The sequence below is a fragment of the Rana temporaria genome, chromosome 4 (genome assembly GCF_905171775.1).
Source record: "Rana temporaria chromosome 4, aRanTem1.1, whole genome shotgun sequence".
NCBI lineage: Eukaryota > Metazoa > Chordata > Amphibia > Anura > Ranidae > Rana > Rana temporaria.
Genome location: NC_053492.1, coordinates 468,387,983 through 468,406,580, shown reverse-complemented (window position 1 = coordinate 468,406,580; position 18,598 = coordinate 468,387,983). Strand labels below are relative to the sequence as shown.

At 48.7% G+C, this 18,598-nt stretch overlaps 1 protein-coding gene across 1 annotated transcript in view; it reads left to right on the top strand.

Annotated features, from left to right (window-relative positions):
- Positions 1-5,958: 5,958 nt before the first annotated feature.
- The window catches only part of LOC120938075, a 67,393-nt gene continuing 54,753 nt past the window's right edge, over positions 5,959-18,598 (top strand). The window contains exons 1-5 of the mRNA XM_040351759.1: positions 5,959-6,012; positions 8,341-8,509; positions 12,246-12,406; positions 14,623-14,668; positions 15,681-15,814. Of these exons, the coding sequence (XP_040207693.1) occupies positions 5,963-6,012; positions 8,341-8,509; positions 12,246-12,406; positions 14,623-14,668; positions 15,681-15,814 (560 nt within the window). The 5' untranslated portion in view covers positions 5,959-5,962. The remainder of the gene's footprint in view (positions 6,013-8,340; positions 8,510-12,245; positions 12,407-14,622; positions 14,669-15,680; positions 15,815-18,598) is intronic.

The window sequence follows — 18,598 nt, the reverse complement described above, 5'->3', positions numbered from 1 at the left end:
GAGGGGGAGAAGAGAGGGGGACAGCAGTACGGAGTGGGACACGGAGCAGAAGAGAGGGGGACAGCAGCACAGAGGGGGAGAAGAGAGGTGGATAGCAGCACGGAGGGGGAGAAGAGAGGGACAGCAGCACGGAGGGGTAGAAGAGAGGGGGACAGCAGCACGGAGGGGGAGAAGAGAGGGGGACAGCAGCACGGAGGGGGAGAAGAGAGGGGGACAGCAGCACGGAGGGGGAGAACAGAGGGGGACATCAGCACGGAGGGGGAGAACAGAGGGGGACAGCAGCACGGAGGGGGAGAAGAGAGGGGGACAGCAGCACGGAGGGGGAGAAGAGAGGGGGACAGCAGCACGGAGGGGGAGAAGAGAGGGGGACAGCAGCACGGAGGGGGAGAACAGAGGGGGACATCAGCACGGAGGGGGAGAAGAGAGGGGGACAGCAGCACGGAGGGGGAGAAGAGAGGGGGACAGCAGCATGGAGGGGGAGAAGAGAGGGGGACAGCAGCACAGAGGGGGGAAAAGAGAGGGGGACAGCAGTACGGAGGGGGACACGGAGCACAAGAGAGGGGGACAGCAGCACGGAGGGGGAGAAGAGAGTGGGACAGCAGCACGGAGGGGGAGAAGAGAGGGGGACAGCAGCACGGAGGGGGAGAAGAGAGGGGGACAGCAGCACAGAGGGGGAGAAGAGAGGGGGACAGCAGCACAGAGGGGGAGAAGAGAGGGGGACAGCAGTACGGAGGGGGACACGGAGCAGAAGAGAGGGGGACAGCAGCACAGAGGGGGAGAAGAGAGGTGGATAGCAGCACGGAGGGGGAGAAGAGAGGGACAGCAGCACGGAGGGGTAGAAGAGAGGGGGACAGCAGCACGGAGGGGGAGAAGAGAGGGGGACAGCAGCACAGAGGGGGAGAAGAGAGGTGGACAGCAGCACAGAGGGGGAGAAGAGAGGGGTACAGCAGCACGGAGGGGGAGAAGAGAGGGGGACAGCAGCACAGAGGGTGAGAAGAGAGGTGGACAGCAGCACAGAGGGGGAGAAGAGAGGGGGACAGCAGCACGGAGGGGGAGAAGAGAGGGGGACAGCAGCACGGAGGGGGAGAAGAGAGGGGGACAGCAGCACGGAGGGGGAGAAGAGAGGGGGACAGCAGCACGGAGGGGGAGAAGAGAAGGGGACAGCAGCACAGAGGGGGAAAAGAGAGAGGGACAGCAGCACGGAGGGGGAGAAGAGAGGGGGACAGCAGCACAGAGGGGGGAAAAGAGAGGGGGACAGCAGTATGGAGGGGGACACGGAGCAGAAGAGAGGGGGACATCAGTATGGAGGGGGACACGGAGCAGAAGAGAGGGGGACAGCAGCACGGAGGGGGAGAAGAGAGTGGGACAGCAGCACGGAGGGGGAGAAGAGAGGGGGACAGCAGCACAGAGGGGGAGAAGAGAGGGGGACAGCAGCACAGAGGGGGAGAAGAGAGGGGGACAGCAGTATGGAGGGGGACACGGAGCAGAAGAGAGGGGGACAGCAGCACAGAGGGGGAGAAGAGAGGTGGATAGCAGCACGGAGGGGGAGAAGAGAGGGACAGCAGCACGGAGGGGTAGAAGAGAGGGGGACAGCAGCACGGAGGGGGAGAAGAGAGGGGGACAGCAGCACAGAGGGGGAAAAGAGAGGGGGACAGCAGTACGGAGGGGGACACGGAGCAGAAGAGAGGGGGACAGCAGCACGGAGGGGGGAGAAGAGAGGGGGACAGCAGCACGGAGGGGGAGAAGAGAGGGGGACAGCAGAACGGAGGGGGAGAAGAGAGGGGGACAGCAGCACGGAGGGGGAGAAGAGAGGGGGACAGCAGCACGGAGGGGGAGAAGAGAGGGGGACAGCAGCATGGAGGGGGAGAAGAGAGGGGGACAGCAGCACGGAGGGGGAGAAGAGAGGGGGACAGCAGCACGGAGGGGGAGAACAGAGGGGGACATCAGCACGGAGGGGGAGAAGAGAGGTGGACAGCAGCACAGAGGGGGAGAAGAGAGGGGGACAGCAGCACGGAGGGGGAGAACAGAGGGGGACATCAGCACGGAGGGGGAGAAGAGAGGTGGACAGCAGCACAGAGGGGGAGAAGAGAGGGGGACAGCAGCACGGAGGGGGAGAAGAGAGGGGGACAGCAGCACGGAGGGGGAGAAGAGAGGGGGACAGCAGCACGGAGGGGGAGAAGAGAGGGGGACAGCAGCACAGAGGGGGAAAAGAGAGGGGGACAGCAGTACGGAGGGGGAGAAGAGAGGGGGACAGCAGCACAGAGGGGGAAAAGAGAGGGGACAGCAGTACGGAGGGGGACACGGAGCAGAAGAGAGGGGGACAGCAGCACGGAGGGGGGGAAGAGAGGGGGACAGCAGCACGGAGGGGGGGAAGAGAGGGGGACAGCAGCACAGAGGGGGAAAAGAGAGGGGGACAGCAGCACAGAGGGGGAGAAGAGAGGGGACAGCAGTACAGAGGGGAGTACAAGCACCGATCACCACTGATTTTCACTAAAGCAGTTGGAAGCCGCGGGGGGGGGGGGTGGCTTTGAGAGAAGCGGGGAAACGGACCGGCTGTCAGACTTTGAAATCTATACAGATGATCGGTGCTTGTAACTCTCCCACTGCACTGATCACCCTGACTGTCCAGGTATCGGGTGAAGCATCGGAGCATTTGCTCAGTATCAGTACTGATACTAGTATCAGTATCGGGACAACCCTAGTTTCCCGCCTTCATGCTTCCACAGAGGGCACTATCGCTGCTTTCTCAGGCTGGACCTTGCAGAGTATCAGTTGGAAAACAGTGGAGCCCTCGACCTGGCTAAATTTAACTGCTTTGCTGACAACATCCTGTTGTTGACAGAGCTCAGATTACACGCACAGCTGAGTCTGCGACACCTTCCCCTTCTTTTTATTGCTTTCTCAGTCTGTGCTTTGCAGATTTTTGGTTAGTAGGAAAACAGTGGCGTCCTCCTCAGCTGTGTTGCACACCGGGCTAATTTTAGCTGCTTTGCTGAAAAATATCTCTTTGCTGACAGAGCTGGTAAGCTCAGATTACACACACAGCTGAGTCTGTGACCTCTTCCTCTTCTGTCTGCTTTCTCAGGCTGAGCCTTGCAGATTTTCAGTTAGTGAGAAAACAGTGGAGTCCAGACAGGGGAGCCCTCAACACACACCGGGCTAAATTTAACTGCTTTGCTGAAAACATCCTGTTGTTGATGGAGCTCAGATTACAGGCACAGCTGAATTAACACAGTAACACCTTCCCCTTCTTGCGGCTTTCTCAGGCTGGGCTGTTGCCAATCCGGGGAGTCCAAACAGTGGAGCCTTTGGCTGCTTTGCACACCGGGTTGCATTTAACCGCTTTGCCGAAAAATATCCTGTTGCTGACTTTTTTTCTATTACAAGGGATGTTTACGTTCCATGTAATAGGAATAAAAGCGATCCAATTTCTTTTTAAAAGAACTCTGGGGTAGATTCAGGTAGGGGCGCGCACTACTACGTTTTTTACGCTACGCCTCCGTAAATTACTTGCGCTACGCTTCATTCACGAAGCATTTGCTCTGTAATTTGCGGGGGCATTTCGTAAAAGTGGCCGGCGTAAGCGCGCGTAATTTAAATGATCCCGTAGGGGGCGTGGATCATTTAAATTAGGCGCGTTCCCACGCCGAACGTAGTGCGCATGCTCCGTCGGAAAAACTTTCCCGACGTGCATTGCGGTAAATGACGTCGCAAGGACGTCATTTGCTTCGACGGGAACGTAAATGGCGTCCAGCGCCATTCACGATCCACTTACGCAAACGACGCAAATTTCGAAAAACGCGACGCGGGAACGACGTCCATACTTAGCATTGGCTGCGCCTCCTAATAGCAGGAGCAGCCTTACGACGGAAGCGCCGTACGCAAACGACGTAAAACTCGAACGCCGGGCGCGCGTACGTTTGTGAATCGGCGTGAGTATGCAATTTGCATACTCTACGCTGACCACTACGGGAACGCCACCTATCGGCCAGCGTCAGAATGCAGCCTAAGATATGCAGGCATAAGAGCCTTATGCCAGTCATATCTTAGGCTACAGTCGGCGTATCGAGCTTTCTGAATACAGAAAGTCGATACGCCGGCGCTACTTAGCAATTACGCTGCGTATCTATGGATATGCAGGCGTAATTGCTACCTGAATCTACCCCAGTGTAAAAAAAAAAAGTCAAACAAACAGGATTTTTCTTTTTCTTAAAGCGCCCACGTCCCTCGTCGCTCGCGCGCTGAAGCGCACGCATACATAAGTCGGGCCTACATATGAAAACGGTGCAATAATTCTAGCACATGACCTCCTCTGTAATTCAAAACCTGTAGACATTTTTAAACGTCGCCCATGGAGATTTTTTAAGTGCCAAAGTTTGTCGCCATTCCACGAGCGGGCGCAATTTTTAAGCGTGACATGTTGGGTATCGATTTACTCGGCGTAACATCATCTTTTATAATACAGAAAAAAATTGGGCAAACTTTACTGTGTTCTTATTTTTTCCCCCCAAAAAAATACATTTGTAAGAGCGCTGCGCAAATACGGTGTGACATAAAGTATTGTAACGACCGCCATTTTATTTTCTATGGTGTCTGAAATAAATAATAATAAAAAACTATATATATATATATATATATATATATATATATATATATATATATATATATATATGGGTTTTTAAGTAATTTTCTAGCAAAACAGGTGTCAAAAATAGGCCTGGTCTTTAACCACTTAACCCCCGGACCATATTGCTGGTCAAAGACCAGGCCACTTTTTGCAATTTGGCACTGCGTCGCTTTAACTGACAATTGCGTGGTCGTGCGACGTGGCTCCCAAACAAAATTGGCGTCGTTTTTTCCCCACAAATAGAGCTTTCTTTTGGTGGTATTTGATCACCTCTGTGGTTTTTAGTTTTTGTGCTATAAACAAAAAGAGAGCGACAATTTTGAAAAAAATGAATATTTTTTCCTTTTTGCTATAATAAATATCCCCCGAAAATATATAAAAAAAAAACATTTTTTTTCCTCAGTTTAGGCCGATACGTATTCTTCTACATATTTTTAGTTAAAAAAAAAAAATCGCAATTAGCGTTTATTGATTGGTTTGCGCAAAAGTTATAGGGCCAGATTCAGAAAGATCAGCGGATCTTTCTGCTGGCGTAACGCATCTCATTTTCGTTACGCCGCCGCAAGTTTTTCAGGCAAGTGCTTTATTCACAAAGCACTTGCCTGTAAAGTTGCGGCGGCATAGCGTAAATCACCCGGCGGAATTCAAATTTGGCGGGTAGGGGGCGTGTATCATTTAAATGATGCGCGTCCCCGCGCCGAACGAACTGCGCATGCGCCGTCTGTGGAATTTCCCAGTGTGCATTGCTCCAAATGACGTCGCAAGGACTTCAATTGGTTTCGACGTGAACGTAAATTGCGTCCAGCACCATTCAGGGACGAGTTACGCAAACGACGTAAAATTTTCAAATTGCGACGCGGGAACGACGTCCATACTTAACATAGGATACGCCACGTAGGGGGCATGTTTATCTTTACACGGCGTATCTCTTACGGAAACGGCGTATCTTTACTGCGACGGACAAGCGTACATTCGTGAATCGGCGTATCTACTCATTTGCATATTGTACGCCAAACTCAATGGAAGCGCCACCTAGCGGCCAGCGTAAATATTGCACGAGACGACCGCACATGTCTATTTCGCAGGGCTTATGTCGGGAACTCCTGATATCATTGTGTGCAGTGCAGACTCTCTCAGTGTTTTTTGGTTGGTAGCAAGAATTATTTTCTCTGCTTTTATAGTTTTTTGTTGCCTTCATAGTCAGAAAGAATCACTGGGGTTAAAGGTGAAAAGTACAGAGAGGAGAGCTGTCACCATTTGCTGGTCACTCAGGGGCGGGCCCTGTCTTCAGAGTTTATTAATAACACTCTTTAATTTGTTCTTGCAGATATGGATATGCAGATGTCTCCACCCCCGCAGAGCCAGACAGAGCCCTACAGCTCTAGGTACTGTCCACCAAGTTTTCTCACAGCGTCTGTGTTGTCCCAGGATGGATACCAGGTGCAGGGATGGGGGGGAGGATACAGGGTAGAAAACCCCACAAGAGCAATCTGCAGGAATAATGGATTCCGAGCGCCACAAATCAAAAACACAATTTCCTTATTTTTTTATCTTGAAAGTACATCCCTCCATCCATCCGTATCTCCATGCTTTATTTTGCTGAGAAATCACTTTAAAAACCCTCCTAGCATTTGTGGCAGCCCCCCTAGTTTGCATGCAGGGGTGCTTGTGGGGCACCGGACTCATAGGTTTCTATGATTTTTTGTTTTTTTTCAAGTCACATGATTGGAGCCTGAGGCTTTAATTGGCTTGGAAAGGGTTGGGCTTGGGGCGCAGGGCACTCAGCCAATCAGGAGAGAAAGTCTCGGATTGGCAGAGGCATTTTTGGACATCGCTGGATAGAGAGGGGACTCAGGTAAGTATTAGGGGGGCTGCTGCACATAGAAGGCTTTTTATGTTAATGCATAGAATACATTAAGATAAAAAACCTTCTGACTTTACAACCCCTTTAAGGCATCAGCATACCAAGATATTTTTGGACAATTTCATGCTCCCAACTTTGTGAGATCAGTTTGGGGCAGTGTTTCTCAACTCCAGTCCTCAGGGCGCACCAACAGGTCATGTTTTCAGGATTTCCCTCAGATGAAACTGCTGTGGTAATTACTAAGGCAGTGAAACTGATAAAATCACCTGTGCAAAATAATGGAAAGCCTGAAAACAAGACCTGTTGGTGCGCCTTGAGGACTGGAGTTGAGAAACACTGGTTTGGGGGACGGTCCCTTCCTGTTCCAACGTGACTGCGCACCAGTGCACAAAGCAAGGTCCATAAAGACATAGATGAGCGAGTTTGGGGTGGAGGAACTTGACTGGCCTGCACAGAGTCCTGACCTCAACCCGATAGAACACCGTTGGGATGAATTAGAGCGGAGACTGCGAGCCAGGCCTTCTCATCCAACATCAGTGCCTGACCTCACAGTTGAAGCTGTTATAGCTGCAAAGGGTGGGCCAACTCAATATTGAACCCTACAGACTAAAGCCCCGTACACGCGGTCGCACCTTTGTCCGACCAAAATCACATCGGAATTCCGACGGAGTAAAATAGAACATGTTCTCTATCGAAACTCCGACGGAATTTATCGGAATTTCCATCCGACTTTTTCCATCAGAAATTCGGAAGGGAGGAAAACGGAAGCCAGAGCCGTCGCCTGTGGAGAGCAGGAGAACAGGAGAGCCGAGAACCCGGGAGAAGCACCGCATGGATCGGGTAAGTGCACCAGTACCGCCCGCCTACGGACCGATGGGGGGGTACTGTTGCCGCCCCCCCCCCAAAAAAAATTACCACCAGCCAGCACTGTATTTGAGCCCTGACGAAACGCGTTGGATAATTTGAGTAATTAATGTCATCTGACTCTTTTTATGGTTTGGCACCCTTCATGTTATCTTTATGTTTTTTGGATTCTGAGTCTGGGTAGCCCAGTTAGGGTGACCTTTCCTGACAACAGAAGCCTCGCCAGGGCTACTTAGATCAGCCCTCAAAATTTCCATTTGCCTGCTCACAATTGGCGAGTGGAAATAAGCTGAGGGTGAGCGTGGAGGGAAGGGGGGCGGCGCTGGCAGTAGATGGGGTTGAACGGAGGCCCCGCCCCCCCCCTATCATTCTCTTAGCAGGGCCTGGCATGCAGCTCAGGACATGAAATTTTGAGCCCCGTCATAGATATTGGTTTGTCATCCCGCAATATGGCGACACCAATTACAGCGGAACCTCGGATTACGAGCATAATCCGTTCCAGGAGAACGCTCGTAATCCAAACCACTCGCATAGCAAAGCGAGTTTCCCCATAGAAGTCAATGGAAACGAAGATAATTCGTTCCGCATTGACTTCAATGTCATGGAATACCGCATGTGGCCAGAGGCGAAGAGCCTTGGGAACACTCGGAAAGGCCCGGGGACAGCTCGGTTGACCTCGGAAACCCTCTGAAACACCCGAGAACTGAGTATTTCCGAGCATTTCTGAACAGCTCTGATTGGCTCTGGCGCCCCCCGCACCTCAGGCCAAATGCAGTACTGCAGCCCTCATTAGCTAGAATTCTGCTCGAGACAACACTTGAAAGCCGAGTCAGAATAGGAAAAAAAAAAAAAAAGTTTTAAAATGCTCGTTACTCGCGTCACTCGTAAATTGAGGTTCCACTGTATCAGTATTTTGAGCGCCCCTCTGATAACCTATTCTGGACTTTATAAACTGATAACAATGACACCGATCTCCATTGTACAGGACGCAAGCAGAGCACGGGGGATCGGCGTGGGCCGGGAGCAAACGGGATGTGGACTGGATGGACGGAGAAGACGTTTACACCATCTCCGAGGAGGAAGAGAACTTCCTGCAGCAGAACAATCTCCCTCTGTCCTCCCTGCAGCAGCTGAAGGAGGCGTCTCTGAACTCTGTGAGTGCGTCAGTCCGCGCGATTCCTCGGGGGGGGGGGGCGCTGTCACATGACACTGATGGTGGACTCGGTACCCAGCCGACCATCACATAGTTCTCTGACCCAGTTCATGTCACGGAAAAGTCCCGCCCACCGCGTGGACCTCAGGGGCTTTGCTGCAGTGACACATGAGCCTGATATAGTAACCTCCGATGTCATAATATATCATGTAATAGATAATCCATGACAGACCACTTCAGTGTCATCACAGCTTAATGAGAGGGGCCCATCCAGGGTTGTCTTAATAACATCATGGGCCCCTGGGCAAAGTAATGCTCTGGGGCCCCTACAATGATGACAGTGCAGGTAAACAGACATCAAGTAGGTAGGAGGCCGCCTGCCTCCCCTGTGTAATCATCGCTCTCAGCAACATCATGGGGCCCCCAATTTCGGGGCAGCGTGGGCTCAAAGACCAGCTGCTTTGGGGAAAGTGCAGGGGCCCCCTATGCAGTTGGGGCCCCTGGGCAGTGCCCAGGTGTGCCCTCTCATTAAGACAGCCCTGGGCCCATCGTCATTTTATTCCTCACATTCCTAACTATATATTTATAATATGAACCAAATATGGACTCTTATTAACCACTTAAGGACCGTTGCCTGTAGATATACGCCCACAGAATGGCACGGCTGGGCAGATGGACGTACCGGCACGTCCTGTACATCTACCCAGCCGCGACCCGGTCCGAAGCTCCGGGACCCAATCGCTGCTGGGGTTCCGGCGATCGGTCCCCGGAACTGAAGAACGGTGAGAGCCGCATGTAAACACGGCTTCCCCGTTCTTCACTGTGGCAGCGTCATCGATCGAGTGATCCCCTTTATAGGGAGACACAATTGATGACGTCACTCCTACAGCCACACCCCCCTACAGTTGTAAACACACACTAGGTGAAACATAACTCCTTCAGCGCCCCCTGTGGTTAACTCCAAAACTGCAACTGTCATTTTCACAATAAACAATGCATTTTAAATGCATTTTTTGCTGTGAAAATGACATTGGTCCCAAAAATGTGTCAAAATTGTCCGAAGTGTCCGCCATAATGTCGCAGTCACGAAAAAAAATCGCTGATCGCCACCAATAGTAGTAAAAAAAAAAGAAATAATAAAAATGCAATAAAACTATCCCCTATTTTGTAAACGCTATAAATTTTGCACAAACCAATCGATTAAACGCTTATTGTGATTTTTTTGACCAAAAATAGGTAGAAGAATACGTATCGGCCTAAACTGAGGAAATCATTTTTTTTATATATTTTTTGGGGGATATTTATTATAGCAAAAAGTAAAAAATATAGAATTTTTTTCAAAATTGTCGCTCTATTTTTGTTTATAGCACAAAAAATAAAAACCGCAGAGGTGATCAAATACCACCAAAAGAAAACCTTATTTGTACGAAAAAAAGAACGCTAATTTTGTTTGGGAGCCACATCGCACGACTGCGCAATTGTCAGTTAAAGCGACGCAGTCCCGAATCGCAAAAAGGGGCCTGCTCCTTTACCGGCATTTTGGTCCGGGTCTTAAGTGGTTAAAGTGGAGGTTCACCCGGAAATGACAATTTTTAACATTAGATTGAGGCTCATTTTGTCTAGGGGAATCGGGTAGTTTTTTTTAAATCGAAGCAGTACTTACCGTTTTAGAGAGCGATCTTCTCCGCCGCTTCCGGGTATGAGCTGCGGGACTGGGCGTTCCTATTTGATTGACAGTCTTCCGACAGGCTTCCAACGGTCGCATCCATCGCGTCACGATTTTCCGAAAGTAGCCGAACGTCGGTGCGCAGGCACCGTATAGAGCCGCACTGACGTTCGGCTTCTTTCGGCTACTCGTGACGCGATGTATGCGACCGTCAATCAAATAGGAACGCCCAGTCCCGAAGACCATACCCGGAAGCGGCGGAGAAGATCGCTCTCTAAAACGGTAAGTACTGCTTCGATTTTAAAAAAACTACCCGATTCCCCTAGACAAAATGAGCCTCAATCTAATGTTAAAAATTTTCATTTCCGGGTGAACCTCCACTTTAACCACTTAAGACCCGGACCAAAATGCCGGTAAAGGAGCAGGCCCCTTTTTGCGATTCGGGACTGCGTCGCTTCAACTCACAAAATGAGCCTCAATCTAATGTTAAATTTTTTTTTTAGGGTGAACTCCCGCTTTAAAGGGTCGGTATATAGGAGGGTTCTTCAAAAAGTTCCCACACTTATTAATACGTCTCGCAGCCGTCTTCACCCCATCATGACCACTCTTCTACTGAACTGCCGGCTTGCCAGACACACTAGTCACATGACACTCTCAGACACGCCCAAATACTACTCCCCCCGCCCTCAACATTTCATAAATGAAAATAAGAGAGTGTGCGAAAAAGACCCCTCCTATGTTTTCTTTTGTTTTAACCCGTAAGTACAGATTTTCTTATAAGAGCATGGTGGATAGAATCAGAATTACTTACTTTGTACCTCTCTGTCTCCTGTCTGATCAATGTTTATAAACAATGTTACATTGTATCTCTCTATCTCCTGTCTGATGAATGTTTATAAACAATGCTACTTTGTATCTCTTTAACTCCTGACTGATCAATGTTTATAAACAATGTTAGGCCCTTTTCACACTCGCTTATTTATCCATTCGTTTGCAGATGAAAAAGGGACATACATTGGTGAGATTGCGGGTGTCAGCGAATAAACATCCGCTGACACTCGATCTCGTCCGCCTCCGCAATGATCCGATTCTGCAGACGGAATAAAACCCTATTTTTCCTTCCGTCTGCGGATCGGATGAACACGGACATACGGTCCGTATTCATCCGATCCCCCCATAGGGGAGAGCGGAGAAAAGACAGGGCGGTCCCTGCACAGTGTGCGGGGACCGCCCTGTAATCCGCCGGCTCAGCGGGGATCAACAGAGCGATCCCCGCTGAGCATACAGAGCATACGGAGGCGAATCAGTAATGTGTGAAAGGGGCCTTACTTTGTATCTCTATCTTTTGTCTGAACAATGTTTATAAACAATGTTACTTTGTATCTCTTTATCTCCCATCTGATCATTGTTTATATACAATGTTCCTTTGTATCTCTTTAACCCCTGTCTGATCAATGTTTATAAACAATGTTACTTTGTATCTCTCTATCACCCTTCTAAAAAATATTTTTAAATAATTTTACGTTTTACCTCTATCTCCTGTCTGATCAATGTTTATAAACAATGTTACTTTGTATCGCTCTATCACCTTTCTAAAAAAATATTTTGAAACAATGTTACTTTGTACCTCTATTTCCTGTCTGATCAATATTTATAAACAATGTTACTTAGTATCGCTCTATCGCCTGTCAACAATGTTTTTAAATACTGTGTCAGACATTCTGTTTTTTTTTTTTTTCTACAGCTTCTGTATTTGCACAGCAAATCATGGCTGTCATTTTGACAGTTGGGAATTGCTGGCAAGTCCAGGGGAAAAGGACAGGACATGTCCAGTGTATACTGGGGTGGGGTGTGTGTGGCGTGTCCTGTGTCCTCCTGCCCAAGCTGCTGATGGCTTTTTAATGGTAGAAAGTGGAGCTTTTCCCCCCAAAAAAGATTCTGTTGCTGTACATTGTGACCGGTCAGAAATGTATTAATAGAGACTTGTAATGTTACTGAGAGGTCCACTTTCAGTAGTATTGTAGATTGGAAGGTGAAGTGACTTGTGTGTCTGATGTGTTTCTGTTCCCAGCGGGATGGGATGGCGAGTTTCGCTGACTTCCTCAGGGGGACGCTGGGATTCCATCTACTCCACTTTTGGATGGACTGTGAACAGTTTAAAGAAGAGTCTGTAGACCTGGAGGTCAGTCAGAGCCCAGAGGAGGCCAGACACCGATGTGTTCACCTGTTCAGGTACAGCCGGGACACACAGGGCTAAAATACAAAAAAACTAACAAGCAATGCAAAAAAGTCCAAGCAATAAAATATATTCCCCCGTGAACACAAAGTTGTGACATCCAAAGTGAAAAAGTTCTTTCAGGTGTATAGGATCATCCTAATATTAATGGACCATAGTGGTTGATGTATATCCTAGACAGCATAAGCAAAAACTTTTCAATGGGACACCATTGCAGGATATGGTAGAAATTCATACTCACCGGATGTTGTTGACCCTGTTTGCCATACGGCAAGAGGAGTCAAAGCAGGCTTAGTGGTCTCTGTGACCGAAAAAGAGAGAAAATGATCCACCCTCACATTCCCCCTTCACGATGATGCGTGGTTCCGACACTGAGGTCTCTTGGTAAGCAGGATAAGAAAGAAAATAAAAATCTACTCACCGGATGTTGTTGACCTTGTTTGCTGTACGGCAAGAGGAGTCAAAGCAGTCTTAGTGGTCTCCGTGACCGAAAAAGAGAGAGAAAATGATCCACCCTCACATTCCCCCTTCAGGATGATGCGTGGTTCCGACACTGAGATCTCTTAGTAAGCAGGATAAGAAAGAAAAGAAAAATCAGAGATCCTCGTAGCGTAAAATGTTCCAAACTGTTTATTTAATCTAACTGCAAGGTTGCAGCTACTAGTAACTTTTTAAAAATCCTCTCCCTGACCCTCAAGGATGGTGAGAACAGCAGGACCCATAAGCCAGGGTTGGAGTGCGTGCTACCTGATGCGTTTCGTCATATAAATGACGTCATCAAAAGCTTGCGATGTCATTTCTAACTAAAATATTACTAGTAGCTGTAACCTTGCAATTAGATTCAATAAACAGTTTGGAACGTTTTACGCTATGAGGATCTCTAGTTTTTGTGTCGGAACCACAAATCGTCGTGAGGAGAAGATGTGAGGATTGATCGTTTTCTCTCTCTTTTTCGGTCATGGAGACCACTAAGCCTGCTTTGACTCCTCTTGCCGTACGGCAAACAGGGTCAACAACGTCCGGTGAGGAGGAATTTCTACCATATCCTGCAATGGTTTCCCATTGAAAACCTTTTGCTTATGCTGTCTAGGACAGGGTTTGACAAATTTGCTTGGAATCTAGGAGCCAGCTAAAAAAGTTAGGAGCCAGAAAACGCGCCTCCGTCCCGCCAAGCTCGCGCGCAGAAGTGAACGCATTCGTGAGTAGAGCCACCATATGTAAACGGTATTCAAACCACACATATGAGGTATCGCCGCGATTGGTAGAGTGAGAGCAATAATTCTAGCCCTAGACCTCCTCTGTAACTCAAAACATGCAACCTGTAGAATTTTTTAAACGTCGCCTATTGAGATTTTAAAGGGTAAAAGTTTGTCGCCATTCTACGAGCGGACGCAATTTTGAAGCATGACATGTTGGGGATCAATTTACTCGGCGTAACATTATCTTTCACAATATAAAAAAAATTTACTTTACTGTTGTCTTATTTTTTTATTTAAAAAAGTGTATTTTTTTCCCCAAAAAAAGTGCGCTTGTAAGACCGCTGCGCAAATACGATGTGACAGAAAGTATTGCCATTTTATTCTCTAGGGTGTTAGAATAAAAAATATATATATTGATTGGGGGCTCTAATTAGAGGGAAGGAGATGGCAGTGAAAACACAGGGAAAAACACATTAGAATTGCTGGATTGCTGTTTTACTTGTAATGCCAACGGCCACCACAAGATGGCGCCAGATCACAGAAGGAAGCTTAGGCCTGCAGAAGGCCGCAAAGCCGTGGCCTCAATTACCTCCCAGTGCGGCGGGGGAGGTGAGGGCGCACAGAAACACAGGATCCCACCTCCCCCGCCGCGCTGGGCGATAATTGAGGCTGCGGCCTTCTGCAGGCCTAAGCTTCCCCGGGCACCAGGTCACTATTTCTTGTCGCAATTGCAACCGGGCGCCCGGATTTTGTAGAGCCCTGGTCTAGGATAAGCACTTGTTCACTATATGATTAGTTCATTTGGATAGATTTGATTAGCTAGCGCTGTTTTCTTCACATGGAGTCACCCTAGTTGATCACTTAACACAAAAAACACACAAGAGCATTCCTTATGGTTATCTGCAAAATGACCTGCACTGAGGGTTACAGATCACGAGCAAGATCCAAATACAGAGTACGCAGTGGGGATTGTGCTGACTTCCGCTAACCACATGTCTCCCCTCCCCCGATAGGTCCATCCAGAACAAGTATCGCACCTACCTGAGCCCAGGCTGGCAGGTAAGTCCTTTTCTTTTTATCATTTTCTGTACCCAACCATTAAATCACTGTACTGGAAGCCCCATCTTTGCTAAGAGTTGTACAAAGCTGCTGCACTTCTAGAAGCAGGGCCGGCCCTACCATGGGTCCCAGTGGATGCATTGGACCCAGGCAGTACTTTGAGAGGGGCAGCAAACCACGGCCGCCTCTCCTTCTCTTCTATTTTCCCAGCAAATTGAAGACCAAGATTCTTTTTCCAGCAGTTTTGTGTGTCATGATGATAACTTCCCCCTGGCCACTCTGCCTGCCCCTATACTACCTTAGCCTACCCTATACTGCCCTAGCCTGTCTATATACTGCCCTAGCCTGTCTGTATATTACCCTAGAATGCCCCAATACTGCCTTAGCTGGTCTATATACTGCCCTAGCCTGTCTATATATTACCCTAGAATGCCCCTATACTGCCCTAGCCTGTCTATATACTGCCCTAGCCTGTCTATATACTGCCCTAGCCTGTCTATATATTACCCTAGCATGCCCCATTACTGCCTTAGACTGTCCATATTCTACCCTAGCCTGTCTATATACTGCCTTAGCCTGTCTATATACTGCCCTAGCATGCCCCTATACTGCCTTAGCCTGTCCATATTCTACCCTAGCCTGTCTATATACTAGGGTGTATAAGGTGGAATATCTGCGCTAAACCCCAAAAAGGTGTTAATATTTAAATTAATGTTCCAATTATATTATATATACCTGCATTTCATTACCTGACTAGGGATATGCAATTCTGTTCAGCTTGTGATCATGGTACCTCTGCCAAACAGCATATTCCATGTCGGTGACCTAACTTTTCTGCACCATGCCACGCACAAAACTAAAGTTTATTTTTGCTTTTTAAAGGAATGAGTTTGCCTCCCTGGTTGACAATCTCCTCCTATGCAATTTACTGTAATAATATAATTTATAATGTTATGTGTGTGTTGGAGAAGGAAACACAGAAAGTAACATATTGTGAATTTGCGATTTACAGGAGCAGATACGGCTTTCACAGCAGAATTGGGGCCCCTCCTATCAGGCTCTACGCAGGGCCCAGTATGATGCACTCAGACGTCTGCGAGCCTATTGGATCCCGCGATTCCTCATCCACCAGCAGAGGAGACTCAGGTACCCCCTAGATGTTCCTACTGACAACCCCCCTACAGAATCCCCAAACTTCCCCCCAGAATCTGAGAATCTTCTTCAGGATACTAAAATATATTTTTAGAAGTCCAGCTGGAAATATGTGAGGGTCAGGGCTTTATTTCTCAGAGAATTGGTGCAGGAACTCCCTCCTTCTGAGTCCCCTTTTGTGTCCACCACCTACCCACCTTTGAGCACCATTTATTGGTTCCACCCCCCTACCCACCTCTGAGCACCATTTCTTGGTTCCACCCCCTACCCACCTCCGAGCACCATTTCTTGGTTCCACCCAATCCCCACCTCCGAGCACAATTCCTTTGGTTCCACCCCATCCCCACCTCCGAGCACCATTCCCTTTCCCCACCCCATCCCCATCTCCAAGCACCATTCCTTGATTCCACTCCCTATCCACCTCCGAGCACTGTTCTTGGTTCCACCTCCGAGCACTGTTCTTGGTTCCACCTCCGAGCACTGTTCTTGGTTCCACCTCCGAGCACTGTTCTTGGTTCCACCTCCGAGCACTGTTCTTGGTTCAACCTCCGGCCACTGTTCTTGGTTCCACCTCCGAGCACTGTTCCTTGGTTCCACCTCCGAGCACTGGGCCAGATTCACGTAGAATCGCGGCGGCGTAACGTATCGTAGATACGTTACACCGCCACAAGTTTTCATCGCAAGTGCCTGATTCACAAAGCACTTGCAATGAAAACCTACACCGGCGGCCTCCGGCGTAAGCCCGCGTAATTCAAAGGGGCGTGTGCCATTTAAATTAGGCGCGCTCCCGCGCCGGACCTACTGCGCATGCTCCGTTTTGAAATTCCCGCCGTGCTTTACGCGAAGTGACGTCATTTTTTCGAACGGCGACGTGCGTAGCGTACTTTCGTATTCCCGGGCGTCTTACGCAAGAAGAAAACATTTTGAAATTCGACGCGGGAACAACAGCCATACTTTATACAGCACATACGTGTGCTGTGTAAAGTTAAGGCAGCAAAAACGACGACTAACTTTGCGACGGGAAACTTGACTAGCAGCGACGTAGCGAACGCGAAAAACCATCGTGGATCGCCGTAACTACTAATTTGCATACCCAACGCTGGTTTACGACGCAAACTCCCCCCAGCGGTGGCCGAGGTATTGCATCCTAAGATCCGACAGTGTAAAACAATTACACCTGTCGGATCTAAGGGGTATCTATGCGTAACTGATTCTATGAATCAGTCGCATAGATAGAACAACAGATACGACGGCGTATCAGGAGATACGCCGTCGTATCTGTTCTGTGAATCTGGCCCACTGTTCCTTGGTTCCACCCCTTACCCACCTCTGAGCCCCATTCCTTTTCTCCACCCCCTACCCACCTCCGAGCACCATTCCTTGGCTCCACCCCCTACCCACCTCCGAGCACCATTCCTTGTGCCACCCCCTACCCACCTCCGAGCACCATTCCCTTTCTCCCTTCCCTACCCACATCCAAGCACCATTACATACATTCAGAGCTGGAGGTGCCCCCCGCGTTCCTGCTGAAAAAAAGCCCTGGTGAGGGTCATATTTATAAAGCAGTGAATCTGATAGTCATCAAACATTCCCTGCAGATAAATCTTCCAGGTTCATGTGTTTTAAATGACAATGATTGATTCACCACCAGAGGATATTTGGGGAGATTCTGATTCACTGCTTCATAAACAGACCCAGTCTTTCCCTAACGGTGACAAGTTCATTTTATTTGATCCTTATGCATTTATACAAATTTGTATATATATTTTTATATGTGTTAAAATACAAAAATGTGAACAAATATATAATACATACAGCATCCAGGTGACAAAGAGCATTATGGGTTAGAGAAAGCACAGCAGGGTTTGTTTGCTTTCAGACTGTCTCTCTGTAATTGAAAGTCTATATGGAGCCATACAGAACAGGACGAGGGATGGTGGAGTGGAGAGGTTTCACTTCCCTGATCATTCAACAGCAGGAACCAAAGAGGGACACACCACTCCAGGCAATATTCAGGTGCAAAGCAGATATCAGGTACAGACCTCGGCTCACCACCGTCAAAACGCGAATAAGATAAAGAAGTGGTCGCACACCAAAAACTCCAAAATGTGCTTGATGTTGTCTTTATTGTCAAACAAATTGTCATACCAAACACAGAATAAGCAGTTGACACGTTTCACAAGCGAGCTATCTCAGCTATCGCTTGTGAAACGCGTCAACTGCTTATTCTGTGTTTGGTATGAAAATTTTTGACAATAAAGACAACATCAAGCAAATTTTAGAGTTTTCAGTGTTTGACCACTTCTTTATCTTATCCCTGATCATTCAGCTGTGCCGGGACTTCAGCTTGTTAGCTCTATAAACACAAACTTTTTCTTCAGCAAGGCAGTTAAGGGTAGCCTGGTGAACATATGAAAAAGGACAGCGGGGGGGGGGGGGACCACATAACAGGGGGGCCAGGTTGCCATTAAGCAGTGTGGGCCAGGTTATGGGATAGTAGTGGGACCAGGTTAACAGATAGCAGTGGAAACCAGGTTATTGGTAAGAGCAGGTATCAGAGACCAGGTTATATAAGAAAGTGGTGGGGAATTAGGTATAGGGAGGACTAGGTGTCATGGGAGCCAGGTTATCAGAAAACAGTAGGGAACAGTTATCAGGGGAATCATTTATCAGGGGCTCCATGTTATATAGAAAGATAGCATAGGAACCGGTATTTGGGGGACCCGGTATGGGGGGAGGTTGGCTGGTTACACCTCCTCGATAGCAGCTGGGGGCATT